Genomic DNA, 12129 nt, shown 5'->3' on the forward strand with positions numbered 1-12129 from the left:
TCAATTAAAAAATACTATCCTTAAACTGCTGTCTAGGAATTGACCAGAGGAGAAATATCTAACATGGCTTTCTATCACCAGGTGAAATACAAAGAAAAGTATGAAAAGGAACGAGGAAAACCCATGCTGGACTTTGAAACACCAACGTACATCACTGCCAAAGAGTCTCAGCAGATGCAGAGTGGGGTAAGTCAAAAAAACACCACCACACAACAATGATCGATCACACTACTGAACACAAGCTCTGCCCACGACATAGCCAGTTTCCTGTCATCCAAAAGTGGTAGCTAATGAAACTTTTTATCATGTGATCACTAAAATCTTCGCCATCTCAGAAATCCTATGGTTCAGTTACTTTTTAAAAATGTTCTAGGAAGTAGATATTTACCATATGTCTTATTTCAACAACCATTTCTGTAAAATTAGAACATGGAAAACTATTCCTAACACAAACCAATTATACTGAATGTAATTTGGATTTTCCTTTATGAATGAAAAGTTCCCTCCACACAGACACCCCTTTGGCTTTGAAATACTCTACTCTTAGTAGAATGCCCCCAGCCAAACAAAAGGGTATTTGTGATCAAGATGTTTATCAAGACCCCAGATAATCAAAAGTTAAGATGCCATATTCCTTATTCTAGAATTGTAAGCAGAAGCATTAATTTTTTTTTTGTCATTTTTAATCAAGAGTAGATAATGGAATCTTATTTTAAATCTTAGTCTGTTTTCAGTGGGAAATGGGCTTATTTGGAATTTCCATTTGCCTCTCTTCCTTCAACTATAAAGAAAAATTGTTTTAAATAAAAGTAGCAGTTTGTGGAGCTTTCTGGTGATAGAATGCCAGGTCATAAAAACTTCAAAATGGTTTCAAACAATTGGTGGATCTGAGTAAAGGATCTATAGGAGTTTCTCATACTGTTCTTGTGACTTTCCTGTAAATTTAAAATTCTATTAAAATAACAAAATTACAAAAGTAGAGTCCCAACATCTATTCCAAGCCCCTCTGTGAGTCAGCCAAGTCTGGAGACTGGAGAGGAGATGGGGCAAGGAGGCAGAGTGGACAAAAACGTAGAATCCCTCTGTGCCTTATTGCCCACCTAAGCTATTCAGTGATTAAAAAAAAAAAAGCAGGTCAAAACTCTGAGTGTGGTGGCATACACCTGTAGTCCCAGCTACTCAGGAGGCTGAGGCAAGAGGATCACTTCAGCTCAGGAGTTTGAGGCCAGCCTGCGCAACATAGCAAGAACCCATATCAAAAAAAAAAAAAAAACAGGTCATGATTAGGAAAAAAAGCAAGTTAGCGTTTGGTAGCCTTAGGCTCTCCTTCCTCTGCAATTTATTTCCCCTTGCATCATTGACTTATAATTCTGAAATGAAATCTTTTGTCACCTTAAGAAAGGTGTGGGAAAATTCAGAAGAGACGACAGAGGATTCAGAGTCTTGATGGTGCATCCATCCTTCCACTCTGCGAAGGGCCTGCCCCAGTCACAACGTTAGACTGATGAGTGAGGGGCCCATCAAAGTGTCTCAGCCTCTGAGTTTCCTTGTGGTCATCTGCTCCAGACAAAATATTTCAAGTACAATCACACATGTTTCAAATGTGTGACCATTAGCAGAACTATGATCGAGTTAAGAGCCCATACATAGAAAATGCTGTAATTTTTTTCTTTCTGAGATGGAGAGATAAATTGTAATAAAGATTCTTTTTTTAACTTGTCTTTCCTTCCAACTTACATTAGAAAGAATACAGGAAAGATTATGAAGAGTCCATTAAAGGCAGAAACTTGACTGGCCTGGAGGTCACACCAGCTTTGTTACACGTCAAATATGCAACTAAAATAGCAAGCGAGGTAGTGCCCACTTGGTCTTTTCTTTCCCTCTTCATCCAAATAACTGCACTAATGACACTCATTAATGTGTTCCTCCTACCATTTACATCACCACCTAACTGTGTGTTTCAAACTGGGTTATCATGTGTTTGGTACTACCACCTCATCTATTACCATGTTAATTCTTCTAATTTTTTATTTGAATATTATCTTAGTATTCTGTTAACTTCAGGTTTTCATTTGATATTTAATGTTAACTGATCATGCTTATACCCCGCCTTTATTCATATTTTTACTAAACTGTGAACCCTTTAAAAATTGGAATTTTTAAATTTTTTTCTTCTTTGCCTAAGAGGATCAATCTAGGCTTTCTTGTCAGTGTTTTTGCTTTTCTTTCATGATATAGAAAGAGTACAGGAAAGATCTAGAGGAAAGCATCCGTGGGAAGGGCCTCACTGAAATGGAAGATACACCTGACATGCTAAGAGCAAAGAATGCCACTCAAATCCTCAATGAGGTAGGCCCACAGCTGACAGCCTGCACATAATTCATAGAGCATCATTTCTTTGTTAGCCAAATTACACTGGAAAAAGCAAAAAAAAACAGAATAGAGAAAAACAAAAAGCCGGGCGCGGTGGCTCAAGCCGGTAATCCCAGCACTTTGGGAGGCTGAGACAGGCGGATCACGAGGTCAGGAGATCGAGACCATCCTGGCTAACACGGTGAAACCCCGTCTCTACTAAAAATACAAAAAAAAAAAACTAGCCGGGCGAGGTGGTGGGCGCCTGTAGTCCCAGCTACTCCAGAGGCTGAGGCAGGAGAATGGTGTAAACCCAGGAGGCGGAGCTTGCAGTGAGCTGAGATCCGGCCACTGCACTCCAGCCCGGGCGACAGAGCAAGACTCCGTCTCAAAAAAAAAAAAAAAAAGAGAGAAAAACAAAAACAGAGAATAGAAAAAAACAGAGCTTTTGATTTTCAGATTCCATATCCAAGATAATTGTTAACCATTACGTAAAATATATCTCAATTTCTGATGGATATTATAACAGTATGTTTCTGTGGTGGTTATAATCTATTTGATTTAACTTGATATATTTGGTATGCTCATTTACATAAAAACACTACACTGGAGTGGTGTGTGCACCTAAGTGTAATCTTAGTTATATAACAAACCAGATATACAATTTACTTTATACTCTAATCTTCTAAGCAGAGAATGCTAAAAGTATTCAAAAGAAGGCCTCTGTTGACCCATATTGACTTGCATAGAATAGTTTCCTCCAGAGGGCTTCTGCAGACGCCACTCCATCCTGCCACACGGAAGAGTGAAGGTGAAGAGTAGCAAGCGACACTATCTGTGACAGCTGGGGTGGTGTGTTGTGTGGATTTACATTCACTCTGTATGTTTATTACCTAGTAGTAGAATTTAGGTACCTTTTTTTTTTTTCTTTTAATGCTACTATAGAAAGAATATAAGCGAGACCTGGAACTGGAAGTCAAAGGAAGAGGCCTGAATGCCATGGCCAATGAAACTCCGGATTTTATGAGGGCCAGGAATGCTACTGATATTGCCAGTCAGGTCAGTGCTATTATTCGATGTCAGTCTTTCAGGAAAGTAGTTGTAACTTTAAGGACATAAAGTGTCCTTCTGTCATCTGATTTATTGGTGACAGTCACATGCATACAATGGCATTCTTGAACATCTGCCTGGGGGAATCCACCCCAATGAAAGGATGGAGGACCCTTTGCCAGGCTCATCGCTGTCTGCCTTTCTGAGTCCATAGACTCTGGGGACACTCAGAGCAAAGGGCAGAAACTGAGGAATTAAGTAGCTGTTTAGAGCTGGGCAGACTTGACATCCTGGCGTTGTTTCTGAGTCAATCCACTCATTTGATGCCAGGAATTCCTTGCTTAGAATATCTTGGGAGTTCTTACTCTCCTTTCAAGCCCTAAGTTTAGAATAGTTTTTAGGCATCTTAGCTTGTCTAATGCTCATTGGTATGGGTCTTTTGCTTATGTGTCATCCTCCCAGCTCATATATAAACAATCCATGCCTTACTATCTGCTGATGATCCCTCCTTACCCATATCCCATCCTGCATCCAACTAGATCTTCTCTCAACAGCTAGGACTTGACTTTTCTTACTGAATTTCACTCTTTGGTATAAAACTATGAACAAAATAGGAAGAAATGTCTGTTGAATGTCAAATGAATGAGTCCCTCTTGGAAAATAAATATGGCTCACCTCTTAATCAAATCAAGCCAACAACTGTTGTGCACATTGTAAACATTTACCCAACTACTGGGTATCTTTTACAGATTAAGTATAAGCAATCAGCAGAAATGGAGAAAGCCAATTTCACTTCTGTGGTTGATACTCCAGAGATCATTCATGCCCAACAAGTCAAGAATCTTTCAAGCCAGGTAAGGACATTCGTCATGCCATCACTCAAACCCCAATCATGGAAGAATGGAAGTCCTTCCATTAATACCTTAAGAGATTTTTCAAATCACAGTTTTTCCCAATAAAAAAGAGATTCACCAGGTGCGGTGGCTCACGCCTGTATTCCCAGCATTTTGGGAGGCCAAGGCAAGTGGATCACTTAAGTCCACGAGTTTGAGATCAGCCTGGGCAATGTGGCAAAACCCTGTTTCTACAAAAATTGGCCAGGTGTGGTGGTGCATGCCAGTCCCAGCTTCTAGGAAGGCTGAAGTGGGAAGATGGATTGAGCCCAGGCGGTTGAGGCTGCAGTCGGCTATGACTGCACCACTGGAGTCCCCTGGGTGACAGGGTAAGACTCTTAAAGAAAAAAGAGAGAGAGACAGGCCTGGCGCAGTGGCTCACGCCTGTAATCCAGCACTTTGGGAGGCTGAGGAGGGCGGATCACGAGGTCAGGAGATCAAGACCATCCTGGCTAACATGGTGAAACTCCATCTCTACTAAAACACACAAAAATTAGCCGGGCGTGGTGGCGGGCGCCTGTAGTCCCAGCTACTCAGGAGGCTGAGGCAGGAGAATGGCATGAACCTGGGAGGCGGAGCTTGCAGTGAGCTGAGATCCAGCCACTGCACTCCAGCCTGGGCAACAGAGCAAGACTCCGTCTCAAAAAAAAAAAAGGGAGAGAGAGGATAACCTACAATGCAGGAATTTTAAGGTACTGAAGAACTCTTACATGGTACAACTTGTAATTAATGAATCAATATTTTCACATGTAAAATCTCTTATCATGTGGCTTTAAAAATGTGTGCGCAAATCTGGAAGAAACAAAGTAGCCCACATTTGGATTACCAATCTCAAACAAGATTGAGATTGAGACCACACAGTCTAACATAACTCTCCATCTTCCTACAAATAGAGAGATGAAGAAAAGTAGGCTGTCCTTCACACCCCAGGATATGCCCTCATTTGTATTAACGATTGTCAGTGATGGTCAGGAGTCTGCAATTTGTTTAGAGTGGCACCAGATTAGAATTTGTGCTTGTCTTCTGACCAACAAGTTCCAAAGCAGTAGTTAACCTGCCCTAGCTGTGCTTTATAGGCACCTGGGGATGTAGATTCCCTGGTCCAACTCTGGAATTTTGACACTAGTAAATCTGTGGTAGGCTCTGGAAATTTATTTTTGTTTGTTTTTAATTTTCACAGATTATCTCTTAATGACCAATCAGGTTGGGGAATCAGGGATTTCAACCCTTTATTGGCAACATATAGTTGTATATTGTAAAATTGCACATGAAAAATGTAGTTATCACTAGAGAGTGGTTTGATTAGGAAGCAGGTGTATTCAAATGGTAGAAATGTTTCTTTTCTTTGAAGGGTAGGGATGCGGAAGAATAATTAGCTTTTTAAAATTAGCTAAATATAATTTAATTACCAAAATTATATGAGCTCCAAATTATCATGTTGTGTTCATTGAGGGAGCCACGGAGGCTGACAGTCTTTGGGCTGTGAGAGGTTCACCAGCCTTTTACCTTCTGCTTTTGATACTGCTGATCTTTAACGAAAGCTTCAGCACATGGGCCTATCCCAGTGTAGGATCAAGTCACCTGCTCTGCTCTCCTGGGGCTCTCTCTGGCTCGTTCCTCAAGGCCTAAAATATAGCCAGGCAAGTTAGTTCCTCCCCAGTTCAGATCAGTATTTACAGTTGAATGGTAAATACTGGTGAGATGGTGCTTGTGTTTCCACAAACTTGCTTCTCGATTCTCGATTTCCAATGGAGAATCTGTATTTATAATTCTTAAACCTCATACCTGGGGGTTAAGGCAAGCAATGTAAGCTGACTCACAAATTTAGGATACTATACAGTAGTCTCCTCTTATCCGAGGGGGATATGTTCCAAGACCTCTAGTGGGTGCCTGAAATTACAGACAATACCCAAATCTACATATACTGTTTTCTCCTATACGTATACACCTATGATAAAGCTTAATTTGTAAATTAGCACAGTAAGAGATTAACAATAATAAAATAGAACAATTATAACAATATACTGTAATAAAAGTTATGTAGTTACATGGATGTGGTCTCTCTCTCCCTCAAAATATCTTATTGTAATGTACTCTTATTTTTGACCAAGGTTGACTACAGTTAACTGAAACCGTGGAAAGTGAAACCTCAGATAAGTGGGGACCACTCTACTGAATACTTAATGCCAGTATGGCAGGCCAGGTCTCACAACCGTTTCAGTACTGAATGGTTAAGTTAGATGTTAAAAGCCAGTATCCCTGTATAAAGGCTGGGATGTAACAAAAGCCCACCAAAAGTTTTGCCTAGGCCTTTCCTGGGCCTTAAAGCATAACAAAATAATGAAGGAATTCTTAACAGGACTCATGTAGAATTAAACAAGTTTTACTGTGGAGTCTAAAAAAACTCCCCAGGCCTCCACAAACAAGTTTATTGGGGGTCTGAAGAAACTCCTCAAACCTCCCTGATTTAGCAGGAGACAACGTAAGAGTAATTACCCCAGCACCTGAACCCATTTAAATTAAGTAAATTTACTGAGGCTCCAGAGGAAGGTCTTCAGAACTCAGACCTTAGTTATAAATTAAAAGAAGTTGGCCAGGCTCGGTGGCTCACGCCTGTAATCCCAGCACTTTGGGAGGCGGAGGCGGGCGGATCACGAGGTCAGGAGATCGTAGACCATTCTGGCTAACATGGTGAAACCCTGTCTCTACTAAAAATACAAAAAAATTAGCCGGTCGTGGTGGCGGGCGCCTGTAGTCCCAGCTACTCGGGAGGCTGAGGCAGGAGAATGGCGTGAACCCGTGAGGCGGAGCTTGCAGTGAGCCGAGATCGCGCCACCACACTCCAGCCTGGGCAACTGAGCAAGACTCCTGCTCAAAAAAAAAAAAAAAAAGTTAATCACTTATGTCTTTAGATGAATGAACACTTACACATAGACATATAGCTTAAAAGGTATATAAGCTCTGAAAAACTTCGTAATTTTGCGTTTGTCTGGCGATAATTTCCAGGACTTCTCCCAGTAACCAGTTACAAAAATAAAAACTCTTGGCCGGGCACAGTGGCTCTCGCCTGTAATCCCACGACTTTGTGAGACCAAGCAGGGTTGGTCATGAGGTTAGGAGATTGAGACTGTCCTGACCAACATGGTGAAACCCCATCTCTACTAAAAATACAAAAATTAGCTGGGTGTGGTCATGCACACCTGTAATCCCAGCTACTCAGAAGGCTGAGGCAGGAGAATTGCTTGAACCAGGGAGTCAGAGGTTGCAGTGAGCCAAGATTGCACCACTGCACTCCAGCCTGGAGACACAGCGAAACTCCGTCTCAAAACAAAAAACAAAAAACCTCTTTTCCTCCCCAGTTCATCTGCATTTCATTATTGGGCCACGAGAAATAGCAGCCCAACCCTCACTTTGGTCTGGGAACACCAGGGAGCCCAAGTTCTGTGTTCAAATGTGATTACCCCTCTAAGGGATTAGCACCATCTCTGCAAACCAGTTGAGGTAGCTTTTGCTTAATCTTGGAAAAAAATGAAAGAAAAACAATAAAAGTAAAAATAAAATAAAAGGAGGATTGTTTCTATTCTTTTCCCAGGACAATGAGGACTGTTTTCTTTACACCTATATAGCTAAGGAGTCATCTAGGTGACTTTTTCATGAACAAAACATTTGTTCCTGGTGAACTACCTTTTCTTCCAAAAAATCTTGTCTTTAATTCGCTTCCATTTAGATGAATAAAATCTAGGCCTACATCTCTCATTGGCTGAAACTGTTTCTTTGTTTTCTCTGGCAAGATTACAAATTTCAATACTTATAAATGTAATTCCTATATTAACAACATAAATAGAGACAGAATAGTTTTATCCCCATTATAATAGTGGCTAGTCTCTTTCCTCAGCCCTCAGCCCTACAAACCAAAACTTCGCTGAAAAGTGGGAAACACTGGAGCTAAGTTAAGCTAGAGAGAGAAGTGAAAGGACATAGCGACAAGTGATGAAAGAAAAATAAGGCTCTAAAGGCAAAGTGTAAGTGTTCTGCTGCAGAGAATAAAGACGATCAGTTTGGTGGTGGGATTGACTGCCCACTGCTATCTGGAAGAGCAGTCTCTATGGATATGCCTCTCCAGTCAAAGGCTGGGGCAGGACAGGGGAGCCCAAAGAATAGTGATGTCTGGCTCAGAGTAGTCCTTGGCCAGTCAGCTGGCCTTAGTGGTGCTCCAGGTGTGTCTGTTTGGTAGAGCTGCCAGTCCTGTCAGGCTGCTTTCTGTAGCATCAAGAGCCATATTCTGGAAATGCCTCTGGGCCTGCCTGCCTGCCCGCCCGCCCAGTCCTGCAGCTGGGAGCCCTGATCACACCTACTCATGGCTCAATGAACATCTTGTCACCAGCTAAGGCTTTCTAAAGGTCATGTCTTTGACTCTGAGCCCTCTAGCTTCTCTCCGCCAGCTTGTTGAGCAGTCTGGCGACATCGCTTCATCCAGCCCAGTGAGGACTACTGCCACTGGAGGCATCCCCATCTCCCTCTCTGGGCATTGCTGGCTATGACTTTCCTGTGGACCAGCTAGCAAGGTTCCCCCTCTGCCAGCTTTGCCATGACAACAGGTCCTACTGAATGTGTGGGCTGTTTTCCTGGAAAGGAAAAGTATGGTGCTCTTTGACTGAGAGGGTTCTTCCTTGCAATGCCCTAACATCCTTGGACAGTTAAGAAAATACAAAGGACTTTCCTTCTGCTGAGTCTGGAAGGGCTATTTTAGGTCCCACTGGCCTATATCCCTGTGGTGTTTACCCTCCTTATTTCTTGGAATCTATTCCCAGAAAAAATACAAGGAAGATGCTGAGAAGTCCATGTCATATTATGAGACTGTTTTGGACACCCCAGAGATGCAGAGAGTCCGGGAGAACCAAAAGAACTTCAGCCTTGTAAGTTTTTATTAAATGTAAGGCACAGCCCACAGGCACCTAGGGGTGCTGAGGAAGATGCCTCTGGATATCCCAGGCCTGCAGTGGGGCTGTTGTGTAGCCCTCTACTACTCCCATCCTGCCCCAGGAAGTGTGCGCTCAATTCATCTCTGGGCTCACCTTATATCTTAATCCCAAATCACAGCATGAAAGACTCATCTGTTACTTCGTTGGTGGTGTAGGGGAGAAAATATAGTATCTTTTCCTCACCCATGGCAAGGTTCATGGCTAAAACTGTTGTAACAAAAGACAGATTAACAAGAGACACACATACAATTTATTTAATAAAAGCTTCAGAAATGACGACCCAAAGAAACAGGAAAATGTGTGTATTTTTAAGGATAGAGATGCAGAAGTGTGACTGGACAAAGGGGTATGATCCAATGGTAATAAACAGGTGATTGAGCAAGGCCTGTTTATTCAGATTCTCCTAGTATCTCTGTGTCTTTGGCTCCTTTCCTCTGGGTCTAGGGAGGACCCTTCTGGAAGGAGGAGCTTATTGCCTGCTTTAAACGAAGATCAGATAATTATGATCTGCTTTAGGAAAAAACAGAGAAGGCCGGAAAAACCCTCCTGCTTCTGCTGTTTTTTCAAATGTCAAGGTGCCATATTTTGGCATAGTGTATCCTAAACCCTGTCAGTGGCTTCCTTTACTGAATGTGAACTATCACCGCTTTCCATTAGTGGTGACATTTATCTTTTTCAAAGTTAAATCTAAGCAAGAGATACTTAAACAAAAACAAACAAACCCCTAGCTTTATATGCTTTTTAAAATTAGTTTCTCCACAAAATTCTTATCAAATAATTTCCCTTGGGCTACCAGACCATAATTATTGTAGCACAGACTTTTTTTTTTTTTTAAAAGATACAGGATTTTAATTTCCTTTACATAATATAGGACAAATAAAGAAAATAAAGCAATGTTGAAATCTTAACAAGATGTTTACTCTTTCTTCATAGCTCCAATACCAGTGTGACCTTAAAAACAGTAAAGGAAAAATTACAGTTGTTCAAGACACGCCAGAAATACTGCGTGTAAAAGAAAATCAAAAGAATTTCAGCTCGGTATATTTACTATTTATTTTGCATTTAATGCTAACCTGGTCGTTGCACTCTCCTCTTTAAAAATATACTAGCCTTATATTGATAGACAATTAACATCTAACCTCCTCAGTAATACTAGCAGTGATTCGCTAAAATCCCCCATACTTTGCTCCAAAATCCTCTCTCCAGAGACCATTTGAAATAACTTTATATCTGCTAACAAAGTAATTTTTATTTTTAAATTTTTAAATCCCAGAGCAGTAACATGTGTTGTCTTGTTTCAAGAAGATGGATTTCTTTTTGACATTGTGATTTCTTTTGTTCTCTCTCCCCCAAATAACTGATTGACTTTGCATTTCTTTAATGGATTTTGTGTTACATATGGGAGGGTTTTGTTGTTAATCAACATTTCCTGGCTCTTCTCATCCTGTGTTAATATGGTACCACAATCTTAGAAGAAATCTTAAGATCTGGAAAGTGATCCATGTTGTATATCTGGTCTGAGTCTCTGATACTGACATGGAAATGTCAGGCGCGATGCTCTAGCACTTGCCTGGGAACATCGTTTTCACAGAAGCCATGTGTCCTAGTCTTTCTCCAGGAACTGCTGGGTTTTCCTTTCTTCTGTGTAACACTGTCCTGATTCTCAATGCCCAGGTTTTATATAAAGAGGATGTCTCACCAGGAACGGCTATCGGAAAGACACCTGAGATGATGAGAGTGAAACAAACACAGGACCACATTAGCTCGGTAAAGACACAGAGGATGCATTTGTAATATTTTCTGCCTCCCTTTGATAATTTACAATGACCTACGAGTTGCACTCAAAGCCTCTGTCACCAGAAACAGCTTACATTGCTAAAATAGGTGCCTGTGTACCACCACCACACGGTATACACCAGTGGCCAGAGTCATTTCATACTCAGTGCAGTGCCTTTGCGGTTTTCATGAGGGAGAGATTACATCTGAAAAACGGAGAGGCTTGTGAGAAGATAGAATCCGGTACGCCAAAGAACCAACCTTCCTGGATATATGTATGTGAATCTGTTTGTCCTAGTCAAATGACCTGTTGGCCATAAAGACATCGGGATATACAGGAAACGGCTGTAGTCTAAATAGGGTTCCCCACCCCTGCCCCAAAGAGACAAGAGAGAGACAAAGTATCCCTGTCCTCGGAATTGTTCTCCTCTTACCCAATATCAGAATGAGTTACCCAATACCAGAATGAGGTCCCATTCACACTAAGTATAAAGCTTGTGTTATTTACATTGTTGATTTTTTTAAATTTGGGGTTACAAAAAACATGTACATGTTGGGAAGAATAACTGTCCAGCATGTAATAATACCTCTCCCCATTTTTAAATCTGCAGGTGAAGTATAAGGAAGCAATAGGACAAGGAACTCCAATCCCTGACCTGCCTGAAGTGAAACGTGTGAAGGAGACGCAGAAGCACATTAGCTCGGTAGTGGCCATACTCTCAGATTGCATTTATGTGACTGGCTATCTCCCAATTGCTACCCTGGTGCTCTCTCATCCTTCTGCTTCCTATTAAGAGCTTCCATGCCTTGGGGATGTTGTGAATTCTCCCTTAGTCTTGATGGGGTCACTACAGGTTGCAAAGGTAGTTAAGAAACCTCTCTTATCATCAAGGAGTAGAAGGGACTTGGCTTTCTTTTCCTACCTGTCACTGACTTGAAGCTCATGGACTTGGCTTCTTAATTATCATGCCATTAGTTTCCAAAGTAAAAGGTTTTGATGGTAGTAACAAGGTTATTGGGATGATCTCAAGTAATTTAACTAAAAGCATATATGTATAAACACAGAAGTAGTATAA

General features: G+C 41.3%; 2 protein-coding genes across 40 annotated transcripts in view; one reads left to right on the forward strand and one right to left on the reverse strand.

Moving 5' to 3' along the window:
- Positions 1 to 12129, forward strand: part of NEB (nebulin) — a 232207-nt gene that overhangs the window by 200233 nt on the left and 19845 nt on the right. For all 35 annotated transcript variants that reach the window (XM_033231530.1, XM_033231492.1, XM_033231495.1 and 32 more), the window contains 9 exons: positions 82 to 186; positions 1743 to 1853; positions 2239 to 2349; positions 3298 to 3411; positions 4152 to 4256; positions 9107 to 9211; positions 10211 to 10315; positions 10952 to 11044; positions 11665 to 11757. In XM_033231530.1, coding sequence (XP_033087421.1) covers positions 82 to 186; positions 1743 to 1853; positions 2239 to 2349; positions 3298 to 3411; positions 4152 to 4256; positions 9107 to 9211; positions 10211 to 10315; positions 10952 to 11044; positions 11665 to 11757 — 942 coding nt within the window. The remainder of the gene's footprint in view (positions 1 to 81; positions 187 to 1742; positions 1854 to 2238; positions 2350 to 3297; positions 3412 to 4151; positions 4257 to 9106; positions 9212 to 10210; positions 10316 to 10951; positions 11045 to 11664; positions 11758 to 12129) is intronic.
- RIF1 (replication timing regulatory factor 1) overlaps positions 1 to 12129 on the reverse strand; it is a 136173-nt gene that overhangs the window by 24670 nt on the left and 99374 nt on the right. For 4 of the 5 annotated variants that reach the window (XR_004441771.1, XR_004441770.1, XR_004441768.1 and 1 more), the window contains one exon: positions 10174 to 11000. The exons of the other annotated variant lie outside the window; for it this stretch is intronic. The gene's annotated coding sequence lies outside the window, so the exon portion shown is untranslated. Of the gene's footprint in view, positions 1 to 10173; positions 11001 to 12129 lie in introns of those variants that run through there. 5 annotated transcript variants of the gene reach the window in all.

This window comes from Trachypithecus francoisi, unplaced genomic scaffold (genome assembly GCF_009764315.1).
Source record: "Trachypithecus francoisi isolate TF-2019V2 unplaced genomic scaffold, Tfra_2.0 Lachesis_group13, whole genome shotgun sequence".
Classification (NCBI taxonomy): Eukaryota; Metazoa; Chordata; class Mammalia; order Primates; family Cercopithecidae; genus Trachypithecus; species Trachypithecus francoisi.